At 42.1% G+C, this 25,779-nt stretch overlaps 2 protein-coding genes across 2 annotated transcripts in view; both read right to left on the bottom strand.

Moving 5' to 3' along the window:
* Positions 1-2,686: 2,686 nt before the first annotated feature.
* LOC118674545 (N-acetyltransferase 8-like) lies at positions 2,687-5,723 on the bottom strand. The gene is made up of 2 exons (XM_036346459.1): positions 5,657-5,723; positions 2,687-5,028 (listed from the first exon to the last, which is right to left on the bottom strand). The coding sequence occupies exon 2, from the start codon at positions 4,982-4,984 to the stop codon at positions 4,280-4,282; it is 705 nt and encodes a 234-aa protein (XP_036202352.1). The 5' UTR covers positions 4,985-5,028; positions 5,657-5,723; the 3' UTR covers positions 2,687-4,279.
* Positions 5,724-6,717: 994 nt separating this feature from the next.
* The window catches only part of LOC118674776 (actin-like), a 119,585-nt gene continuing 100,523 nt past the window's right edge, over positions 6,718-25,779 (bottom strand). Inside the window, 4 exon segments of the mRNA XM_036346845.1 lie at positions 6,718-6,926; positions 6,929-6,952; positions 6,955-7,249; positions 7,458-7,628. Of these exon segments, the coding sequence (XP_036202738.1) occupies positions 6,718-6,926; positions 6,929-6,952; positions 6,955-7,249; positions 7,458-7,628 (699 nt within the window).

Here is a 25,779-nt window from a genome sequence, read left to right as displayed (position 1 = left end):
TTAATCAATGCTCCACCTCTAAGCCGAGTTGGCTAGGCAGAATCTGCCTTTTACATGGACTATGATTAGTATATCTAATATACTCTCCAGCTTTGGGATTAGCATCTATACTAATAAAAGGGTAATATGCTAATTAGAGCAGATGTCTTCCGAACATCCTTCTGGATAAAGCCACAGTGGCTGTGAGGGCCAAAGGGAGTCAGGCATGATGGTGGCTACAAGGCCCAGGGCTCAGGCAGCCTTGGGCTCAGGCAGCCGTGAGCCCCTGCAGCTGCGAGGCCTGGGGTTCAGGCAGAGGCAGCAGCAGTGAGGGGGTAATGGGGGCGGTGCCTTCCCCTGATTGGCTGGTCGCCTCCAGCAGAGGGAGGCCAGACTGTGGCTTAGGACATCTCCTGAGGGCTCCTAGACTGTGAGAGGGGGCAGGCTGGGCTGAGGAAATCCCCCTGCAGTGCATGAATTTTCGTGCACCGGGCCTCTAGTATATGTATAATAAATTTGTTGAATGGAGAAAGAAAGAAAAAATGAGAGAGGGAAGGAATGAGAGAGAAAGCCCATAGAGGAGGGAAGAGAGAAAGAAAGACCAAAGAGTCATCTAGAGCACCAAGAAGTACTGGAGGAAAACAGGTATTCAGTTAGGAAGAATAACCACACTTTCTGCTCACAAGCAGGTGAACTTGGCTCTAAAAATGATTGGCAGGTGTTTCCCCCCAAAGGAAACTAGCAACAGAGTTGTGTTGTTGTTATTTTTTTTTAAGAAAGAAAGACAAAGCTGCCAGGATCTTACTCAAATAAGTACATTTGGACAAGGATCCATCTCTCGATTTATGTGTGAAAATAATGAAAAGATGTGCAGCACTGACACTTTCAGGAATAAATGTGAAGAGGCTTGATTCATATAATCTCCCAAAGACACCTTCGGGAAGGAGAGCCTATTCAGTAATTAAACCACTTGTCACCCTCCCACACGGGCAGATCTGTGGGGAAGTCACTTCGTCACGTCAGGGACTGTGAGGACTGCTCCCCCAAGGGAGCACTTCGCGTTGGGGAATCCGAAGCTTTGCTTAAAGAGGTCGTTTGCTTCATAGATTCAAAGAGCGATTGCAGCAGTGACAGGTTTTCTTCCTGTAAGACATGTGGCATACCTTTCATTTATTCACATAGCAAGCCAAGCTGGGTTCTCACTGTGTGTAAGTCTACTTTAAATGTTTCAGAATAAGGATTTCAGATACTTTTTTTTTTTCTCAAAACGAAAGGAAGGGGATAGAGACTGGTGCTATTTTTATGTTCCCTGAATCCAGCCATCAGTCCTGCTTGTTTTTTGACATTGTCTTGAGCAGTGGTTCTCAACCTTCCTAATGTCGTGACCCTTTAATACAGTTCCTCATGTTGTGGTGACCCCCAACCATAAAATTATTTTCGTTGCTACTTCATAACTGTAATTCTGCTACTGTTATGAATCGTAATGTAAATATCTGATATGCTATATGTGTTTTCCGATGGCTGTGACCCACTGGTTGAGACTCTAGAGCAGTGATGGCGAACCTATGACACGCGTGTCAGAGGTGACACGCGAACTCATTTTTTTGGTTGATTTTTCTTTGTTAAATGGCACTTAAATATATAAAATAAATATCAAAAATATAAGTCTTTGTTTTACTATGGTTGCAAATATCAAAAAATTTCTATATGTGACATGGCACCAGAGTTAAGTTAGGGTTTTTCAAAATGCTGACGCGCCGAGCTCAAAAGGTTCGCCATCACTGCTCTAGAGGATAAAAGGAGAGGCCTGGCAGGTTAGGGAGGGCACCTATTTGGGAAGTTCTGCAGGGCCTCTACTGAATCCGGTGTTCCTAGCGACAAAACAACCCGTCCAGGCATCTGAGGGGGAGGGGTGTAGAAGCAAATAATAAGAGGATGTGGCATGGAAGAGGGGTTGGTGAACCAGGAAAGGAAAGAAAGGGACAGCAGCCAAAACAAATGACTGGGAGAAAGTTTGCTTTTCTTTCTGAAGAGGAAGTATATGGTAGGCTCACATCTTCAATTTGGTTATGGCACATCACCAATATGTCAGTGAGTGCGCAGCCTATGTGCTTTGTCAGAGATGTGTATTATATTTGAACTTCTCTTTCCACATCCATTTTATAACATAAGGACATATTGGGCAAGACTGGTATTGCCAGGGTGGAGGGGGGATCAGAACATCAGGCCTCGGAGCCAAACAGATCCAAGATCATTGCAAGCTCAAACTTTTTAGTGCCTTGGAAAGTGTACTTGGTCTCTGCCTTCTTGTCTTCATTTTGTAAAAGGATGATTAAAAAGATCAGTAACCACAAAAGGCTATTTTGTAAGTGCTCACCACAGAATCTGACACAAAATAACCCCTGAAATAATGTGAGGTGCTATGAGCACCACCACCATTTAAATGTCTACCAGTTTCCATAGCATCCTTCCCTCCTGTACCTGTAGAGGTGGTATTATATGAATGTACTTTTTTTTTTTTTTTACTATACATTCATTATAAGCTACACATTCAAGCACTTAAATGTATGTGAAACATGTCCTTCTCAACATTGGCAAAAGTTCATCAGAACAATGAAATGTACATTACGGGATTTTCATTAGTATAGATTTTAATTCAAAATTGTAGCATACATGGAAAGCCAAATAAATGTTTACAGAAGCCAGTGATAGTAATAGCTGAGAAATGAAGAAGAAGAAGAAAAAAAGCAGACTGAGAAAAAAAAAAACAAAACCTCTCAATTAGAGATATTGATACAGGATGACTTTAATCCATCATAACCAGAAGGCCCTGTGTTTTCTGATTGTGAAAATGGGTGTGTGCAGACATACATACTTGAGGTTACCCACTCAGAGGGTGCCTACTTTGTAAAACAGCTAGTTCATGTTAGAAAGGAAGTCTGGGGCCCAGGAATAATGCAAAGGATGTGAATCTGTGAGGACATTACAAATTTGAGAGAGAACCTTGCAGTCCAGCTGTTACAGACCAACTTTATGTCAACAAGACCTGCTAAATCATGACCCATTACTACTATCTGCATATCTAATACCTCTCCTCCAGGAACCTCTCTGCCCCTCATGCTGCTCAGAACATGAGCCTCCTTGCTTTGTCTGGGCACTTACATGTGGATTCCTTACCTACACTTACACTCCCAAAAGACTGATGGAATACATAATCGGGTAATGGATAGTACTTGGTAAACCCTGGAAAATATTTGTGGGAGGAAGATAATCTCTCATTAACATTATGAACAGCATTGATCACACAAGTGACAAAGACAAAAATCTGTCTCAATGACAAAGGGGTAGTGGTAGATGCCTTTTTAAAATGCTAGAGATTGTAGGTGTTCATCCTTAGAAGTTAAACATAGATAATTTGTAATCTGCAAAAAGATTTCTGCCTATGGAGGAAGGGGATCAGATACATCACAACATTTCCCTGAATAAGTTAGCTTTACCTTGGTTCCTCAGAGTTTAACCTGGTATATAACCTTGTATAAAACATATACCTGGTATATAACCTTGTAATATTATTACAAAGTCCATGGTAATAATATTAAATCAGTGATTAGGATTAAAGTTGAGTGCAAATTGCATTTGAGGTATTTTTATTCTCTGAAAGTTATAAATCTGAATATTTTAAAGGATTCTCACCCGAGATTTTTTTAGATTATTAATTGATAATTAAATTTTAAAGCATACAGTTGCTTATTGAGCAGTCTACAACTTTTTATAATGCCTAGAGAGCATACGAAGTATTATTTTCTATTCACTTGCATAGAACAAAAGAGCAACTCTATTCCAACATCTCCCTCAGTCAAGCAATGAAAACAATAAGCTTCCTTTGCTTTTCTTTCTGTCAAGGACAAAATTGAATACGCAATCCATTTATATCAGGGAGCTGATGGTATTTATAACCTCAGCTACTTTTAGATTACCTTCATTATAATTTTATCCTCAATTACCCCATATTATATTATGTTTAAAATTCTAAGCAAATGTCTCACTATTTTAAAAGAGGCAGGGCATGTTCTTTATGAATAGCTAAGTAAATGTTTATTATTCGTTTGTGATTGATTTTATGCAATACTCTTGTGTCACTAAATAAATGCAACAGTGACAACATAAAAAGACTGAAAGGGGCAGAGCCATGGCCATCCCCGTGCGGTTTCCATGCTAACAAACAAACTTCTTGTACTGCTGAGATCTCGGGGCTCGCTTGTTACTGCTGCAGGGCCGTCCTGACTAATCAGGAAACAGATCATCGGCCCTCTCTCTGCCCTGGTGCCTGAGAGTCCTGAGCAGAGGGCAGCCAGTAGGTTAATTGAAATTCAGGGACAGCGATTAGCGCCCAGCTCTTGGTGAAGAAGTACTGGCGGGTGGTCTGGAAGCCTAAGTGCTGGTAGAGGGCCAGGGCGGCATGCTGCATCATGCTGGTGGTGAGGACAACTTCTCTGTAGCCCTGGTGTGCTGCAAACTGGAGGACAGTCCTGACCAGGGCCTTCGCTAGCCCCCGGCGCCGGTGCTCCAAGGCCACACTTAAGTGGAGCATCTGCAACTGCTCCTTCCGCGCCGTGGGCTCCTCAGCAGGCAGAGCTCCCACCATGGCCACCACCTGCCCCTCACTCTCAGCCACCCAGAAGCAGGAGCCCGGTTCACTGAGGTAGGATTTGCTGATGTCAGACATGTCTGTATGCAGACTGTTGGCCACAAACTGGCTCCAGGGGTATTGAGCAAGGAACCTCAGGGCGATGAGCAGGGTGAGGCTGGCCACAAGGACCAGGAGCCAGGAACCAGAGACCAGAAACAGGGCGAGGGGCCCCCCAAGCAAGAGCACAAGTGTTCTCGGCAGCTTCAGGAGGTGGCGGAAGGTGCGGGGGACATGCTCATCCATGCCCTGGGAGAGCAAGCCCAGGACCCAGGGGCGGTCGCTCTCCTGGTATTTGCGGATGTGGTAAGGAGCCATGGAAGACCTGTGTGTCTGAGTCTCAAAGTCCACCAGAGAGAAGCCTGGGGAAGAGAGAAGAAGCCATGTGAAAACCCTCATCTTTCCCACCTCCAGGAACAAGAGAGACCCTGCTCAAGGGCTCGTCTTTCTGCTGCTGCTCGAGAAAGTAGGTCACAGTCCCTGGGAGAAGGAATAGGAGCAGAAAGAACTGCGTTTGATCCTGGCTCCATTCCTTTCTAGTGGTGTGACTTTGAACATGTCACCTAACCTCTCTGAGCCTCCGTTTCTTTATCTGTACCACAGAGTAAAATAAAAATATACCTTCTGAGGTTGGTTTGAGAATCTGCTAAAACAATATATACATAGCTCTGGTATATAAAGTACCCTCCCCTCCACGATCTTTCCCTTTTTTCCTGGCTCTCTTTTCAGCTCCAAGTGACACCTGTGCAGCAAAGCATGTGTCCCCTACCATTTGTTCTCTCTGCCAGGGCGCATACTAGTACTTGGCAGGGATCCTATGTCCCAAACACAGCTTTCAGCAAAGGCCCCTTCCCCCTTGATTGCAAATGTCTGGGCTCCTGAGGTGGCATAAGAGCAAACATCAACACTGGCCCTGCCTCGAGTGCCACAGGAGGACTGAGGGCTCCAGTCTACACTCAAAGCACTGTCCTTAAACCCATGTCCACTTACCTGTCACCACAAAAGCCCCCAGGATGTCCAGGATGGCCTCAGCCTGGCTGCTTCTCTCGGCCTCTGATCCACCTCCAGGAAGACTGTGCAGGGCCAGCTCAACCTCTGGAGACCAGACCTTGGACGCTACCTCATTGGCTGGTTCCTGGACATTTGTTTGTTTTGTTTGTCTTATTGGATGTCCTGGTGTGATATTGGATCACAAAACCATACAGGTTTCAAGTGTAAACTCAACAAAACATCATCTGCACCCTGTTGGGTGCCCATCACCCCAAGCAAAGTCTCTTTCTATCCCCATTGATCCCATGTAGCCCATCTCCACCTATCCTCACCTCCCTTTTCCTCAGGCTATTACCATACTGTTGTCTGTGTCTGTGCCTAATCCCTTCACCTTCTTTCATCCAGCCGCCCAACCCTCCTCCTCTCCAACAGTTGTCAAGCTATTACATGTATCCATGCCTCTGGTTCTGTTTCTTTGCCAGTTAATTTTATTCCTTCAGTTTCACATATAAGTGAGATCATATGGTATTTGCCTTTCTCTGACGGGCCCCAACCCCATCAGACCAGCAGGACAGAAATGACAACTGGTTCAGGACTCATGCCAGCCCTTTGGAGAATCCTGGAATAGGCAGCTCCCACGTGTTAATACCCTGCACACATTGGGATTGTGCAGTCTCGCCTATTCTCATCAAGCCACTGGATTTCTCATGCAGAAATATGTTCTCGTTTTGACCATCAAGTGACCGACTGCATGTACAGGGTTTATTTATTTATTTATTTATTATTATTTTTTTTTATGTACAGGGTTTAAATCAAAGATATGTAGAGGACATTAAACTTGTATCAAAGAAACAGTTAACTTGAATACAAGGTCACAGTCAGCAATCAGGTCTACCATCCAATGCTGAGATCAGATACAAGCTTTCAGGACAATTTATTTTCAAAGGTTTATCCCAGTTTCACCAGGCCAGCATGCAGTGCACACATTTGCCAGGTGTATACATCAAACTCAGACTTGATCAGCTCACGCAGCAAATGCTACTGGTCTGCCGGCAGCACATTTAGAAGCATTTGCAGAGGATGATGGAGGGGCCTAACTGGTCATGCCCCTGCTTGCTGATGCACATCTGCTGAAGGTGGACAACAAGGCCATGACGGAGCCACCAGTCTATATCCAGAACTTGCACTCTGGCGGTGGCCATGGCCTGCTGGAAGTCCCGGGCAACATAGCACAACTTCTCCCTGATGTCACACACGATTTCCTGCTCACGGTGGTGGTGAAGCCGCGCTCCTGGGGATCTTCATGAAGTCGTGGGTCAGGTCCTGGCCAGCCAGGTCCAGACACAGGATGGCGTGGGGCAAGGTGTAGCCCTCGTAGCTGGGCACAGTGTGGGTGGCCCTATACCAAGAGTCCATAACAATACCAGTGGTGTGGCCAGAGGCACACAGGAACAGCACAGCCTGGCTGGCTACGTACATGGCCAAGATGTTGAAGGTCTCGAACATAATCTGAGTTGTCTTCTCACGGTTGGCCTTGGGATTCAGGAGGGGCTCGATCAGCAGCACCGAGTGCTTCTCGGGGGACACATGCACCTTGTTGTAGAGCAGTGGTTCTTAACCTTCTGGCCCTTTAAATACAGTTCCTCACGTTGTGACCCAACCATAAAATTATTTCCGTTGCTACTTCATAACTGGAATGTTGCTACTGTTATGAATCGTAATGTCAATATCTGATATGCAGGATGGTCTTAGGCGACCCCTGTGAAAGGGTCGTTCATCCGCCAAAGGGGTCGCGACCCACAGGTTGAGAACTACTGTTGTACATGGTGTGATGACAGATCCTCTCTATTTCATCCCTATTGGTGATGATGCTATGCTTCATGAGGTATTTCAGGGTAAGGATGCTGCTCTTGCTCTGGGTCTTGTTGCCCACATAGCTGTCCTTCTGCCCCCATGGCCAACCTATGATGCCCTGGTGTCAGGGGCACTTGAGAGTGTGAGGGATCATGACCTAGGGCAGTGATGGCGAACCTATGACACACGTGTTAGAGGTGACAAGCGAACTCATTTTTTTTGGTTGATTTTTCTTTGTTAAATGGCACTTAAATATATAAAATAAATATCAAAAATATAAGTCTTTGTTTTACTATGGTTGCAAATATCAAAAAATTTCTATATGTGACATGACACCAGAGTTAAGTTAGGGTTTTTCAAAAAGCTGACACGCCGAGCTCAAAAGGTTCGCCATCACTGCTCTAGTACTTTAGAATTTCTAAACGTGCCCCTAAATATTCATCTAGTTATAAATGTAATAATAAGAAAAATGGCCCATACCTTTCTAAATTGGGGAATGTATTTCTCATATAGGTTCTTTTCTATGTAAAAAGATATATACATATATATTTTTAACTCATCAGTAAAACAATATTGATATTTAGAATAATAAAAAACCAAGTCAGTATCAGTATTATTTTGCAACACCATTCTGGAAATTTTGAATGATATAGTACGAAAATGAACAAGTAAAACAACCTGTAATTTAAAAAGACACATTATTATTTATGAAAGATTATATGGGGTTTTTTATATTTGTAAAATGGGGAAAAATTTAATATAAACCCAATGCATTCAATTTTAGTAGTCTCACCTCAAGAGAGATTGAGGTTAGTACTAGACCAATTGCTCACATAACTCTGAGTTCTAGACTCCAAGTCAATTAAAAAAGAGACACAAGGCCACATATACATTAAAATATAAATGCTGGCTTATATCTGAAGATGTGTGGAAGTTTCTCCTTGAATTCACAGTCTAAGCAGCCTCCATCTAGAAAGTGGCCTCCACCCACTGTTTTCACCACCCTCATAGGCTGACCACATGGAGGAGGAAAGAACTCTTATCTTAGACAAGAGAGCAGGCAGGTTCTGAGGGAGTCAAAGACTAAAACCACTCCTGAGCTCTCACCAGTTTTCCATCATCTGGTGGAAGAAGAGAAATTGAGAGGAGAAGAGAGAGAGAGATAACTGAGTCAATTAGAGTAGCTGAAAGTAATAACCTAACACTTCTCCCTCTTGGGAAATGTAACATGGAAAATGAAGTTGGGGCGATAAGGGTCTACTGCCGGGAGCCGGTCCATCCTTGCTGTTTCAAGGGACCTGGCATATATGGCATACTGTTCTTAATGTTTGCTCCCCTTCTTGGCACTATGTTTTTTAACCAAGGTCTCCTCTCTGAGAAAGGTTGTTTCCCCAGGTAGGGATTTTCCCCCGAAGTTAGGGAGGGAATAAAACCCCTCAACTAAGTGCCAGGCGGGTAATTAATCACTTTAACTATGAACAATCATGCTTAAGCTACATAATCTTTACTCCCTGGAATGGAGATAAGAAACGCCCTAACCTTTGTAATAGAGATTGATAGGATTGAATCAACTGGTATAAATACAGATGTAACAAGACAGAACTTAGAACACAGAACTTAGAAGACGGAACTTAGAAGACAGAACCTAGAGACAGAAGAACTTCGCTGGAGAGAACATGGCAAAAGATCCTGGACAGAAACTGGCAACAGAACCTAGAGACAGAACCTAGCGAGAGAACATGGCAAAAGATCCTGGACTGAACCTGACTATAGAACATGGCAAGAGAACCTGACTAGAACCTGGTGACTGAACCTGGCTGGAGAACCTAGCGAGGGAACATGGCTACAGAACCTGGCTGGAGAACCTGGAGAACCTAGCAAGAGAACATGGACACAGAACCTGGCTGGAGATCCAGACCAGAACTTGGCTGGAGATCCAGACCAGAACTTGGCTGGAGATCCTGGCTATAGATCCTGGCTAGGCTGCTGATCAACTGAACGCTGTCTCTGTGCCATTCCTTACTCGCCGACTCCGTCCACACCTTTGGGGACCCCTGGACCTGCTGGGGTGGGACCCCGGCAGTCTACTCCAAATCCCCCCTGTTTTCTATAGAACTCCACCTATGTGTGGTCACTCTATAAGGAATGTTGGCAGTTTGGGAAAATTCTCCCCACTGAGAAATAGTCTATCGTGTCTTTACCCAAGGTTGGTATTGTGAAGTAAGGGTTTTTGGATCCAACAAACCTTGTATAATGGATTGAAATGGTCACAAATTACTTGAGGTATTTCTAGTTAAGAAGTGGGGGGTCTAGATCCCCTGCCCTTTTCTTTTTGGACTGGGCCTGTGACTCCCTCTTGACCAACAGAATATGGCAAAATAAGACTATGTAACCTCTGAGGCTACCTCATAAGTCTCTTGGAATTTTCACTCTGGGGTTAGCCAGTTGCATATAGGAAGTCTGACCAGAGAGAGAGAGAGAGAGCAGTGAGAGATCCTGGACGTTCCTGGAGGTGATGGTCACCTTTGTTCAGACATCACACATGTAAATGAGAAAGCAGTGTTGGACATGTCCGATCTGGTATGTAGGAAGAAATGAAGAACTCAACAGCCAGCCAGAACAAAGGCCCGAAACATCTGGCCCAATGAAACTGCCCTAGACATCTTGACGTTTCAAGCCACCCCAGTGGAGGCCTCAATTATTATGAAAATGCAACAAGTTGTCTCCTTTCCTAAAATAGAAGCATGTCATCCTAAAATAGAAACATGACCCAAGACAATTAAAATCTCTGATTTTTTGTTTTTCCATCTTTAAAATGAGAACAAAATACTGGTATCCTCCATATGGCACTGTTGCATCCATTGAATGAAGCAATGCACACAAAGTCCTGAACACAGAACTTGATATGGGACATGCAACAAATTTAACTCTCATATTTCGATAAGCTGTGCCCCTGATAAATGGAAGAGTCATGATGAGAAAGCACCATGACACTGGTAGAATTCATAAATGGAATTCATGCTGAAACCAGAAATGGTCTTGCTGTGGAATTTCAAGGAATTTCCAGATTGCAGCATGCTTTATGGCACCATGGTGATGTTTCTGTCATGCACTTAGCAGTCACCATGGCAATAATCCTCTCATACACTTAGCAGTCGGTGACAGCATTATATTCCAGGATGTGTACCTGCCTTCCCACAGGGTTAGCATGGTCCTTTCATGGGGAAACAGTGACCCTCCTGGGGAAACAATGACCCTCGTTTATTCTGATGGAAGGAAGAAAAAAAGGGGAAGGTGGAAAATAAAGAGGGAAGGAAGGAGAGAGGGAAAGTAGGGAAAGAGGGTTTCCACTAATGAGAGTCATATTCAATTTTGAAAATTCATATTGTTTGTGCATTTAGAACTTGAAAAATGAAGACCATTTTACTCAGTAATTCTCCTCTGGGAATTTACCCAAAAATAAAGTAGAAAAACCTCTATACAAAGAATATTTATTATAGTTAATGCATTAACAAAAGATCAGAAATCGACTGAGATGGTCCACATAAGTAATTTATGTGTAACCTGTTCTGTGGAATAGTGCAATTGTATTAACCATTATACTTATTGAGACTGAGACACAAAGATTAAAAAAATAAAAATTCAGTATCCCTAATAATAAATATAAATATATGAAGTTTTTACACAATCCTTGGAAAGGAATCACAATAGTATCAGTGGTTTTCAAATATTTGTCAAAGTATTGGTAATTTGTTTCATCTTTTTCCTTTCCATATTTCTGAAATTTCTACTGTGAACATGTATATTGATTTTATCTTATAAAAGTATAATCACAACCAAACTCTCTTTTCTTTCACTTAAGTAGTGAGAACTTGTAGAATCATAAAATAGCATATATAAACACGATGAGACAAAATCCTTGGTGAAACATTTTTTTCTCCATAAAACTCATCGCTCATATTTGAGAACCTTTCTGACAGCTTCAATGAAGATGTTAAAAAAAAGTGAAAAGGTATAAAATAGGGGAAAAAAGAGAACTTTTCTCCCTTTCACATCGAGATATGTCTTGGGATAAGTCTTCAGAGAAATTTAGTCTAGCTGCTGATTAATCTTCATTTTTACCACCAGATAAATAACTACATACTGCTGTCAGTAATAGAATGGAATTAAAAAATAAAACCCCATTGAGCATATTCTTGCATACCCCATTATTCATTCACAAGGCATAGTGACATTTGTAAGTTGTTGTTTATCCAGTAAACTCTTGCACAGCCTGTATATCGGGCAGAATCAGAACTTGAAGTTATCCCTACTGCTGGAATCAGATACCTACAACATTATAGGTTCCAGAAAATGGATAGACTTGCTTTCATTGTTCATTCCTATGGTCCTTCTATGCCAAGAATCCTCAATTATCTGATTGTACCTTTCAGAAAAATGTAGATGAATATGTGTAGATAACTTGCTGGCCTGTCCAGGATTTTGACCACCCCTACAGGACTTAATTTTTAGTAGACAAATGTTTGCTGCCAGATTTTAACAACATAATTCTGAGCTTAGCTGTGCTTTTTTTTTTTATCCCCATAAAGTTTACAAATCCTTGGTTGGATGAATGCAAAGATAATCTTTAATGGACATGACTTTTCTTTATATAGGTTGTGCTAAAGATAGAGAGCTTGGTTTTTTCATGGTGTCTCATTTTTAATTTGTTACTACTTTTGAAGGCGTAATGGTTGCCCTGTCCTTTGCAGGGCTGAACTGTCTTTTCTTCTGTGACTATTTAAAGGAGTTTGAGCAATTAGTTTATGCCCAGTGCTCCATACCAAGGTGAAATCATACTTATTCTTGCACAACTAGGTACTCAGGAGCCTGGGGAGAGTTGGATTTGGAAAGTGCCCCATAAAAATCTAATCAGAGACTGGCCTGCGATTTTCACAGGAGAACAGTATTAGACGTTAATCTGTGTTCATGCCACAATGTAATGGGAAACTTTACTGTAGTAAGTCACTTGGAGAAAAAAATGTATTTAGGCACTTGTTACAAATGTGAAAGTGATCATGACAGCATCTCTTTATGAATAAAGACATTTTTCACAGTATTAGCCAGCAACAGTAAGAGAGGAAGGTCCTAGTACCACTCTGCCCCTCCCCTAGCTCTCAAAGGGCCTGGAGATGTGGCCTGAGGCTGGTACCATACTATCTTCCTGCTGCTCATGCACAGGACAGAGTTCCCCTTGAGACTTCCTGTCCCCAAAACTCTAGGATGGAGGAAGATACACTATCTCTAGGATACAAAAGCCCTAGGGCATTGACTCTAAAACTAAAAATGGCTGCGTTCCGCCCAATGGGACTGATTCCATTCCTTGTTCCTGGGTTACTGTGTTTTGACGTTTGGCAACAGGCTAGTTAGCCCTTCTGAGTCTCAGTTGCATCATCTGTAAAATGAGGCTAACATCTCCAAGCCCTCAGAAGAGTTGTGGGTGTAAAATGAGATCACAGCTTCAAGTCACTCGGTGCCCTGGCACCCACTAAATGACTGTGGAGGGATCTAACGGGGTTTGATATTATTGTATCTGCAGTTACAGGCATTTAGAACAGGTTAAAAGAAAAAAAATCAGAGCCTCTCACATGGGCAGTAAGCAGGGAGCTCCGGTTTAGAAATCTGCTTTTAATAGGGCAGAATTCAGTGTTTGCGAACCAAAGTGAAAACTGTTTGCTCCACCGCCTCTCCCTTTCCCATGCCACGCCCAAACCATCGCCAGCAGCTTACGAGCCCTAATTACCGGGGGTGGAGCAGAGTGCCTCCCTCCTGCCATTGCTTAGCATGAGGCGCAGTGGTCAAATGAAGGTTTATTAAAATGTGCGCATCTAGCTCACAGGCTTCTCACCACCCAGCAATTTGCCCTGGAGGAAAAGGCTTCCCCAGGCGACAGGAGAGGACACATCACCTTATTTTGTAAAATATATTGTTACTGATTTCAAAGATGAAGGGAGAAGGAGAGAGAGATGGAAACATCAATGATGAATCATTGATTGGCTGCCTCCTGTGCGCCCCCTACTGGGGATCCAGCCTGCAACCCGGGCATGTGCCCTGACAGGGAATTGAATCCCGGACCCTTCAGTGCTCAGGCTGCTGTTCTATATCCACTGAGCCAAACCTGCTAGGGCCACATTCACTTCTAGGATGCACGGAGCTGAATGCAGTTTCTATCTGGCATGGGAAGTCTGGAAGGAAATGAGTGTTCAGGTGGAAGCATGAGCTTTCGGTGTGACAGGGGTACAGTTCCTTTCCCTGAGCGAAGGAGCAGAGCCCCAGTTCCCTCGGAGTTGCTGGTGACCCATCCCTCCGCCAGGGGATGAGAAAGCAATCGCCCTCCTCTGCTGCGGAATGGACTCTTCATTTGGAAACCAGGCCGGCGTACTGATTAGTTCTGCTAGGTGACTCTGAAGAGACCCATTTGTTCAGCACTACGTGTAATTTTAAAGGAAAGGACGTGTCAGCAGTGGGGAGGAGAGTCAAATGAGGTCACTGGTGAAATAGCGGAGCAATTCGCCCACGCCGTGGCCTTGTTTTAGTCTGTTCCATCTCCACTGACCCACGTGCCTGCAAACTGATGCACCAACTAAATGGAACCTTCATTTTCTCATTCCCCGAATGACCAGGCCAGCTCCCCGTGCCCTCAGAAATGGACCGGCATCTTTCTATTGGCGGGGACACTGCATTTAATCCTTAATTTAAGGCAGTTTCCACCAGCTCCATCACTGTGAGCTGAGTCTACCATAGAAGCCTGCTTTGTCTGTTCAGAAATCCCATCGCTGGTATGTTTTTGCTTTGTGTGCATGGCAGATTAGCTGGCACTCTTGCAGAAACACGGGTACTAATACTAGTATATCCCAGGCAGACAATTTTGGATTTTTACACATGACAACCCAAGAAAGTGACTGAGTGTTGCCCTTTTACCTATAGGTTACTCTCAAACTTAAATTATTTATGGGCTGAAAAGGTATCGGTGAAATCTGATTTAACTTAAAAGCAGCTATGTAGTACTAGTAAGTGGTAGATTTTTTAAAATATATTTTTTATTGATTTCAGAGAGGAAGAGCGAGGGGGAGAGAGATGGAAACATCAATGATGAGAGAGAATCATTAGTCAACTGGCCCTTGCACACCCTCCACTGGGGATTGAACCCACAATCTGGGCATGTGTCCTGACTGGGAATTGAACCTTGACCTCCTTGTTCAACCACTGAGCCACCTGGTAGATTCTTTTTTTTTTTTTTTAACATATATTTTATTGATTTTTTACAGAGAGGAAGGGAGAGAGATAGAGAGTTAGAAACATCGATGAGAGAGAAACATGGATCAGCTGCCTCCTGCACATCTCCCACTGGGGGTGTGCCCGCAACCCAGGCACACGCCCTTGACCGGAATCGAACCCGGAACCTCTCAGTCCGCAGGCCGACGCTCTATCCACTGAGCCAAACCGGTTTTGGCAATAAGTGGTAGATTCTTAACTTTGATACTACTAGCAATTTGTGAGGAAATAAGAACAACCTAAAGAAACTAAAAATAATGAACATCACCTTTCTCTTCTTTGTGATGCCAGAACATTGGATAGGCCCCCCTCTCATGGCCATGGTCACTTTACAATGGAAGCCACTTGGTGAAGCTTCCTTCCCCCAGTGCAGTGAGCACAGGTGAGGAAAGACTCTGCCTTAGTCATGGCGGTTTGCCCTGGTTCCAGTAGACTTTTGGTATCTGGCAAGCACTCAACAGTTTGAGTCAAATAAATATACATTGAGCAATGTTTGAGCTTTCAAAAGATGAGCAAACACATTAAATAGAAAACTGGATTCATCAATCACATATTTTTCTTCATATGGCACAGCCTTGTACTTCTCTGTGCAAAACCTCTAACTTCTGATTCCCTGCCTGGTATTTCCTGCTTCTGGTTATCAGTGTATGGAGTGTTCCTTGGTGGGGTTTGGATAGGTCTCACTGATGCCAGCTTTTCTGAGCCACTTGAAAAGGCTAAAGAAGTGAAAGTTGGGGAGGGACTGTTTTGGGTTGTTTTATTTTTCTCAGGGACTATATAGGGATTCATAATTTAGTTTTCTATTCATTTGTTTCTTTGTGGCATTCAATCTTATTTACCATTTACTAAGCCAAGCAGCTTCCATAAATACTAGTACATTTTCAAAAGTTTGAGAATAGAAATACCCCCAGGGGCGCTGGCTGAAGGGCTCAGTTGGTTGGAGTGTTATCCCATTCACCAAAAGGCTGTGGGTTCAATCCCTGGTCAGGACAGATACCGAGGGATTGATCACTGGTCAGGGCACATACAGGAGGCAACCGATCCATGTTTCTCTCTTATATCAGGTTTCATTCTCTCTAGAATGCAAAAGGGCCAGAGCATTTGACTCTAAAACTGAAAATAGCTGTTGTTTGGTCCAATGCATATTCTTTATGCTGTCAGGTCAGTTGATCTTGAGTACAAAACCGGATGTGGCCATCGTCCTGCTAAGACCCCTTGACACCTCGCTTATACAATATGTGGCTCTCAGCACATGGTCTTATGCTGGTAGATCTGTACAATGGAATGCTCAAGTGGTTTACATTCTGTGGCGTGGGTAAGCCAGGCATTCCCAATGCACTGGTGACACTGACCTCTTCTTTTTTATGTCAAACTCTAGTGAATTGTGGCACCAAAGTAGAGAATTGCTGATTTAGTTCATGGGATCAACTGAACCAATCTTAGTTCATCTTAGTGAGGATGATTGGCACCAGAACTGTGCTAGGGATTGTGCTAAAGTCCAGTGGTTCTCAACCTTGGCTGCACATTAGAATCACCTGGGAATCTTTTTAAAATCCTGATTTCTGGGCCTCATCCTCCGGAAATTCTGTTTCTTTGTGACTAATGTTGTGGCTCTACCCCATAACAAAGAAACAGAATTTCCGGAGGATGAGGCCCAGAAATCAGGATTTTAAAAAGATTCCCCAGGTGATTCTAATGTGCAGCCAAGGTTGAGAACCCCTGTGCTAAACACTTTATGTTCAATGCTTTATTTGGTTCTCATGACTATGCTTTGAGGTATACAGCGTGATTACCTTTATACATATGGAAACTAGCGTTCAGGGTAGTATTAAACTTCCCAGTCAGCAAGTGGCCCAGTTTGAATTTAGATACACATAGGCTATGAGAAAATGCAGTCTTAACCACTGTTCTGGACATCAGTGTCCCAATTGTTCCCTTCTTTCCTTAAGACAAAGGTTAATGAGCTAAAAGGAAACTGGGGGTTTAAGCTTTATAATCAGATCTGATAATACAAATCGACAAAAACTATCCTAGTTTTATTTTTTTTCTGCATGCAATACGCTTTGGCTTAAATCAAGGCAGCTATCACTAGATGCTTGACAGCTTAGTGCTATGCTAAAATTGCACTTAAACAACCCCTGCAATAATGGGATCTAAAATTTAGCCATGACCTAACTAGGGGTTGGGTTCTCAAAGCCTCTTGATTGGTTTGGAGCTTTCCAAAAGAATCTTGAGTTAATGTTCCAGCTACATCCTCCCGTCTCACAGACCAATCTCACCAGCCCTTTGAGATTTTGCTAAAAGCCCAACACACTGTCTTCTAGGAGCCTTATTATATCATCTCAGTAACATGAACTGAATAAAAATGGACACATTACAGTCTTGGTTCCTCCAACAGTGATTGGAAATAGATCGAACGAGCTAAGGCACTAACTCAACCAGCCATTCCATCATCAGCTTGTCTCAAGGTAGTAATAAACTTCTTGGTCTGCTAAATTTATGGAGGAGAAGTGGGAGCAAAGCCTCCCAGTGGTGCCCAAGGCTTTGATTAGGTCAATACCAGTGGTTCGGAGGTCTGCATGCTGACCATTATAAGCACCATGTGGACTGTCACCAATGTGCTCTCATCAGCAATTGCTTCCGCACCAGCTCCTTAGCCGAAAGATAAATCAGATTGCCTCTGGAAGGGGTTTTGCATGAGATTGCATGGGAGTGTTTCCTAGGCAGAAGTGTAAAGTTACGGATTTAATCCCAAATACTCTCAATATTTATGCATCCCACTGGCTTAGCAACAACTCTTTTCCATGAAATAGCTAGAGTGGTACAGCCATGAGTCACCTTCTCATTTGACTCAACCTGTGACTTCTTCCTTTGCAAGGGCAAGGGGAAAATTCCTCATGTTGTATGATTTATGCAGTTAATAAGCATAAGATGCCCAAGCCCCACTCTATTTACAATGGGTATCATAATATAGTTGACTTTATGTCAAATTCAGAAGGCAAGTGGCAGTGGCTCTTGAAGGATCTCGTTGGATCTGCCTCTAGACCTTTGCAGGTGTGATTTTATCTGTCTTGATTACTGCTGCCCTCTACATTGCCTAGTTAACTTGGACCCTTCCTTCAGTTGGGGAAGTTCAGGGCACTTCCTCAGGAAAGCCACCTCAGGCCTTACTGATTAAATCTCTGTCTGCCACCCCCCCACCCCCATATGAACACTCATGTCCATGTAGTAAGTATGTTTAGTGACTCTTGGATTTATGCCTGCCTCTCTCACTACTCTGGAAGCTCTTTGAAGTTCAGAACCCAGTGCTCTAGTTCACTGCTATATTCTCAGTAAAGGACAGTCTTTAGCACACAGAACGAAAGCATTAGATATTGCAATCATGAGTACCATGAGAAAAACACTAAAATATATGGAGAAAAACACTAAAATACTATCTTTTGGAGAAAATCTCTGAAGAGAATTATGTTAAATTCTAAAACTATTAATTTATTTGTTCATTTTTTTTCAATGAGTATTTTTAATAGTCTACTATTTTTTTAGGTTTTTTATAAGAATTTGGTCTATAGTGGTAAATAAAGCAGACATAAATATATTTGTATAGAAATAATATTCTTCTTTCACTCTCTCTTTTCTATGACAAAATAGCAATACATGTTCAATAAAATAAAATTGTAATAAATCCTTCCCCTCTAATATATCAGTGTTTGGTGCCAAGCTTTATGTTTGTTTTCTCTAAGAATACAGGAAATTAATTCATGGAAAGAGATGTTTATAAGTTCTCAAAAATTCAGAAACAATTTCCTTCAGAAGAAACTCTTGGCTTTATAATTGATTAGTAGGATACATGGCTTTTACATGTATTTTTACCAAAAAAAGAAAAACACAAAACAAAACAACAAAATGCTCCTCTTTTGGAGACTAGGAATGGTGTGGTTTGAATGGCTGCATTTTTAAATTTAGATAGGGACTTCCTTCCTCATGGCATTAGAACCTTTGGAAACCACTGCTAGACAGTAGTTATATTATAAGACAAATAAGCATGTGCCAGTGAAAAATGAGGCATAAAACAGTCAATGAAAATCCATCTTTCCTGTGCACAATGTGTTAGTATACAACAAAAGACAGTCTGGAGCGACAGTTGGGTGTCAGAGGAAAAACTTGGAATTCGCACAACAGCATGTTGAGTAAAAGCCAAACATAATAAAGTACATCTGGCTTGCTTTCGAGAGAGATCTAAAAATTAATTTTTCTGCAAATAGACCCAATTTGTATTGAGTTCCTCTATATAAGCAAGTTAAGATTGACCGTCGGTAGCTTTCACTCACATGATTTTTACGGGACATTTGCTTGTTTAGGGGGAATACAGAAACACTCTCCTAATAAGAGTTTATAGAGTTTTCACACCTTTCAACCAGAGCCAGAACCACTAGCATCAGGATGGTGGAGTGATTTTATATTCTGGTCCAGAACAATCACTCACGAACAGAAGTCACTGTACATAAGAGCCTAAATATGAAAGAGTCAGATGCTCTCAAACCACAGGTCACATCTGCTCAGAAGTTGAGTGGCCACATAGAATGGTCTCATTTCACCTCTCTTCAACAGGTGGAGCCTGATGCTGTGGCTGGAATACACTAGATCAGAGGTTCTCCAGTGTGGTCCCTGGACCCTCAGCAGTAGCCTCACAGGAGAACTTGTTAGATATTCAAATCATCAGGCCCCACCCCAAACCCACTGAATTAGGAAATTTAGGGGTGGAGTCCAACAATCTGTGCTTTAATTGGCCCTCCTGGTGAATTCAAGTTTGAGAATTCAGTCTTAGATTCAGATGAACCCAGTGCACCCCTGGCTATGATCACTTATGACAGTGAAAAATGAGGTATTTGGGTATTTGATGTGTGTGTGTGTGTAGATATAATTTGCTTCCTTCTTTTTTCCCCCCACTTTTAAATTAGAAATGGACTAAACCAGAATATCTTCACACCAGTGAGTTAATTCTTCTATCAGCCATGAGCTGCAGTTGAAAATTCCCTGAAAATTGGTTTCCTGAAAGGAAGCAGCTTAGGGGCAGCCCTCGCTGGCACTAAGTCACCACAGATCTACATGTGATTTACATAAAGCCCGAAGTGGTTTGCATAACTGGCCAGGTGTGATAGTTTTGTTAGGGCCAACAAAGGAGGGGAAGAAAAGAGAGCCCTTGTCAGGTAGAAGTTTTGTTCAAATTGTTCTCTCCCTCCTCCCCTCCTCTGGACTTCACTTTGCTGAAAGTGATTGCACCATCTTCTCCTTGAGGAAGACAAGGAGATAAAAGCACTCATTTGTATAGATAAAAAGCCCAAGCTCCCAGCAGTCATTCCAGCCTTGCACAATAGAGCTGGCCACAAACACAAAAGCAACGCGATCCATCTACAAAGAACATTGGCCAGGTGCTGTTTTCTGCGCTTTGGAGTTGTTTTCTTGTTTGTTTATTTGGAAAACAACAACACAGCAATAAAGAAATACAAGAGGTACATGAGTTTTACTCACCAGACAATAACCAATAGGTAATTGCAAATGAATTTCCCCAAGCAACTAGAGAGGATTACACGGTTGTGGGAGGAGAGAGAAGTTGCATTCTGACAGTCCATCATTTGATTTTGAGTGCGCATATGCTGCGTTTCCTGTTTTCTTGACAGGGTATTATTTTAACCCATTATCAGAAAATAAACTCCTTGGTACGATTTATACCGTCAGTCCGTGTCATCTGTCAAATCAGTCAACAGTGTTTATTGAGTGCCTACTGCATACACAGGTAGGAATGTTCAGGAGCATTCTAGCAACATGGTCACTTCATGCTACTGTAGTTGTCCATACATATGAGTCCAAGAGAGTCCTCTCAGATCACCTTCTCACCCTCACACTCCATAGAAAATAAAACAAATTACAAAAAGGCCAATAGAAGATTGCTATGGTTAGTTCCTCGAACTAGTACCATAGTAGCTAGAAATGGTGATGCCAGTGATTTTCAAATTTTAGATTTCCAAGCCCATATTTCTCAATCTAATGCTTTTCTGGGGATAGAGTTGCTGCTGGCTGTGGGCCCCAGTGTGAGAAATGCTGCTCTCTATCATTTCCCACAAAACACATAAACAGGAGCAGCAAATGTTACCGTGCTCATTAGATGTGTGTTCTTACATTTTTTCCCCCCTTCATTAAATTGGAACATCATAAAGGGCAATAAAACTTAACTAGAATATTTTTCCAGTTAGCTCACTCATTCCTTGCTATAACATCTCAGGACCCAGTAAAATGTTACGGTTTAATTAGAGTTAGCAAGACAGAATGAACTATGTTGCATTCAATTGCTCACATGGCCCTTTATTGGTTTATTCAACACATATGCTTCTATCTGTCATAGTCACATACTATTCTAGGGGTTGGGGGTAGAAAAATGAGAAAAAAAAAACAGTTCTTCTAGGGCAGTGATGGCAAGCCTTTTGAGCTTGGCGTGTCAGCATTTTGAAAAACCCTAACTTAACTCTGGTGCCGTGTCACAGATATAAATTTTTTGATATTTGCAACCATAGTAAAACAAAGACTTATATTTTTGATATTTATTTTATATATTTAAGTGCCATTTAACAAAGAAAAATCAACCAAAAAAATGAGTTCGCGTGTCACCTCTGACACGCGTGTCATAGGTTCGCCATCGCTGTTTTAGGGGGTCAAAATCTAGTGGGGACAAGAAGTAAATATAAAACTACCAGACACAGTTACACAGTGATAGCAGCAAACAGTGAGAGGCGCCCCTTTCAACCAAGTTGGAGCAGAGTCTCGGGAAGTGCTCCCAGAGTCGCCATGTGCTCTATTGGAAGTTGTGGAGCCCAGGTGTCTAAGAGGGCCAGTGTAGCTCCTAGAATGATGACAATGTGATGAGAGATGGGACAGGTTTTTAACAAGGGGCCTGCTGTGATGCTACTGAGGTCAGAGCACCTGCCTTAGGATCAGCATTCTAAGTTTTCGTTCTGGTTTTTTTTTTTTTTTAATTGAAATATATTCGACATATAACATTGTGTAAATTGAAGGTATGAAGCATGTTGATTTGATACATCTAATATTGGAATATGATTGCCACTGTAGCAGTAGTTAGCATCTCTATCATATGACATAAACTTTTTTTGAGAATGTGTGGTGGGAATAGTCTCTTAGCCAGTTTGATGATTTAATACAATATTGAGCCCTCTGAGTTAGAATCCTGGCCTGGTCACTTGACACCTGCATGGCCTTAGACAAGTCACTCAAATTCCATAAACCCCATTTTTCTTTCATTTATAATCCTACATAATAAAAGGCTAATATGCAAATTGTCTACTGGAGTTCTACTGGAGTTTGATCAGGTGGCTGAGCCAGCTGGCCAACCCCTGCAGCCCCTCCCCCCTGCTGGCCCTGCCCCGAACTGCCCCCCCCCCCACCCCAATGGGGTTGGGCTGGCCAGACCCCACCCTGACACAAATTCGTGCACTGGGCCTCTAGTGTTTATATAATAATAATGCATTGGGGATCAAATTTAAGATGATGCATTAAAGTCCCAAGTACACTTATCCTTTATGTAGATAGTACTCTCTAAATAGGAGTGAAAATGGTAATGAATACCATATGAACTAAACACAAGTTGCAACCCTACACTGATGGGAAGTATTAGAAAGGCAAAATTGGTGCATTGGTAAAAGAGACATAAAATGACTTTTCATGACAGCCTTGCTCGCCCTTTACCTAGAATATCTATATATTTCATTTGTAAACTAAAGATTCTACACCCTTTGAGTATTCATTGAATATTCTGGCTAAAAAGAGAATGTCAGCCCTTTCAAAGTAAGTAGAAGTTACCCAAAGGCCCAGGGATATAAATGGCCTCGTGGTCATTTCCCACAAGCCATGGCTTCTTGAAGACCTGAGGCACGTTTGCTGACCCTATAATCCTAGTTTATAGCACAAGCCTCAGGCACAGGATGAACAATACACATTTTGCTTTCTGTCCTTTTTTAAATATATTTATGAGCTGCATTGTCAAAAATGAAATCAACCTAAACCATATATCTGAGAGGAAGATAAATTTTTTGAAATGTAAAGGGATAACATATATTAAAATGCTTTGTTCATTGTGTACACTTTTAATTCTTTAATGCATAAAAAGGCTTATCCCCATGATTTTATTAAATTACCAGCTTATAGTTAAGCCCCATGAGAGGTAAAATATTTTGAACATTTTCTGCATCTGTTTTAGGAGCATTTAGGAATGGTGTGCAGAACCTTCAATTAATATTGAATGAATAAATGAAGTTGGCTTTGCCTTTACCCTTTATCTTAGGATTCCTGACATGAAACCTATGGTGTTCATGAGATAGGTTCCTAATGTTAAGAATGGGCACCCCATTGAAAGGAAATGCATGTGATGGTGGTCAAAATATAACTAAAGCTTCATGCTCTCTCCTAACTGTGCATTGTTTCCGCTTTATGCCCCTTCATATATTCAGCCTCGAGAGCCCTTCCCTATGACCTTTGTCAATAAGAGATGGTCTGTAAACTGGCACTAACCCTAAATTAAACAATCATGCTCTCTCATTTTAGGATAAGTTTAGGCATTTTTCTCAACATTTTTTAACACTAGTTGGGACCATTTCTTTGACACCAGAGAACCCCTTTTGCTCTATGACGCGTGCAACAGTGCTTTTGATCTTGTAAAGACCTCTTGTGGCATTCTATCATTTTGTAAGACTTTGGTCTGCCTGTAATTCAGTTGATAAGAAAAGCAGAAGATTCGGACAAACATGTGCCTTATTTTCCGAGCATACGGCTTCTCAGCTGGTAGATTGTTAAGTGAAATACTTAACTTTACTCAGCCCCATCATTCACTAAGTCCTGTTTTATTTCCACAATAAGGCTGGACATCCAATATTTCATCCAGAGAAAATGGAAACTCCAGCCCACAGTTGCTCAGTATCAAGCTTCCAGGACTCTAGGACTCTGTGAAATATTTTACATACTTTGGAGTTTAGCATTATTTTTTATGTGATGGAATTTTTATTAGTAGGTAGATAGAATAAAAGGATGAAATGGGTCCAAGAAAGGGAAGGTCCATGAATGACAGTAAAAGGATTTTAAATTAGCATCTGATAATTGTATTACTTGTGTAAATGGGAAAGTAAGTTCTTACGTCTTAATACATTCGATCCAAATGATCTAATGCTGCCCCTTGCTGCTGCAGAGTGAGTGAGTCTCCCTTTTGTGGGTAAGCATAATGGTCATTAATTTTAATGAGACTAATGTTTGTTTTTAATAAATGTAGCGATTATTGGAGTTAGCATGCTGAAACCTGGCAGCGGCCTGAGCTGAAGGATAAAAGCATCCTCTTCCAGGTCAATAATGCCCTAATCAGGAGGCCTCTGTGTACTGGGATAGAGGGGCGGTGATTAGCACGGAGTTATTAAGTCAATCAGTAAAGCCCCAATTTATAAATGACTGATATTGGCACTAGCAGCAGGGCAACACTCGTGGTCTCTGATATTTCAAACAGGTCACCATTCCCGTAAGGAGAGGCATTCCTCACTTTATACAGAAAGGAAGAATTACCTTATACTGTGGAATAATAGAGCGTAAAAATATGTTCTCTGGTTGGGAAAAGCTTGTTGGCTTCCCCTTACACACAATGCTCATTTTCCTATGTTCAGGGGGACTCTTGCCAAGCGCATGTGTGAGGACACACGGGTCCGGTGACTTATAAAGGCATGTTCCAGAAAGTGGAAGAAAGCACACAACCACGCGTTAGGTGAAATCAGATAACAACAGCACCACATGATGAACTCCTACTGAGCAGTTGTAGATGCCAGGAACTATGCTAAGCCCCTATATACACATCAGATGATACACATCATGTAGGCACTTTCTATGCATGTGACTAAAGTGCTGTTGTTATCTTTATTTTACAAACAGACAAACATGGCACATTTTGAAATCTCTTCATTCCCAGTGGGAGGCTCAGAGTGGTTAAGTGACTTGATGAAGTTTGCATATCTAATAAGTGGTAGAATTAGGATATTTCTTACCAGATCCCTAACAAACAGGACTAGCCCATGTTTCTAAGAGGTAAAATCACTGAGAGGCCTGTAAATTGGCTCCGCAGACTGAAGGACCTTCCCTGGTCCAATCAGCTATAGCCCATGTGAAGAACTCTATGTACAAAGCACAGCTGTTAAGTGAGCAATCAGCAGGGGAGATATTTCTTTTTTTTTTTTAATACATTTTATTGATTTTTTACAGAGAGGAAGGGAGAGAGATAGAGAGTTAGAAACATCGTTGAGAGAGAAACATCGATCAGCTGCCTCCTGCACATCTCCCACCGGGGATATGCCCGCAACCCAGGTACATGCCCTTGACCGGAATCGAACCTGGGACCCTTCAGTCCGCAGACCGACGCTCTATCCACTGAGCCAAACCAGCTTCGGCAGCAGGGGAGATATTTCATACAGATCCCCTATAGGTCTACAACGGGGGTGGGGAACCTTTTTTCTGCCAAGGGCCATTTGGATATTTATAACATCATTTGCCAGCCATACAAAGTTATCAACTTAAAAATTAGCCTGCTATATTTGGTCAAACATTTAATTAACTTACTCCTAATGCCTTGGCAGGGCCAGACTAAATAATTTTGAGGACTTTATATGGCCCTTGGGCCGGACATTCCCCACCCCTGGTCTGCAGGAAGGACAAGAAATCGGGAGTGGGGGTCATTTTGTTTTTTTATTAAGCTCTGCTGATAATTCTGAGAAAAAGCTATATTTGAAAAGCATAATTTTCCAATACTATCATCCTGTACTACTAAAATACCCTCTATATGTACTTAAATTATTAAATCAATTAAACTTACTTCAAGTTGTAGAAGTCACTCTTGCATTTCCTCAGAGTAGCTCATAATT

Source organism: Myotis myotis, unplaced genomic scaffold (genome assembly GCF_014108235.1).
Source record: "Myotis myotis isolate mMyoMyo1 unplaced genomic scaffold, mMyoMyo1.p scaffold_m19_p_19, whole genome shotgun sequence".
Classification (NCBI taxonomy): Eukaryota; Metazoa; Chordata; class Mammalia; order Chiroptera; family Vespertilionidae; genus Myotis; species Myotis myotis.
The sequence above is the reverse complement of the archived record's forward strand: the minus strand, read 5'-3'. Positions and strand labels throughout refer to the sequence as shown.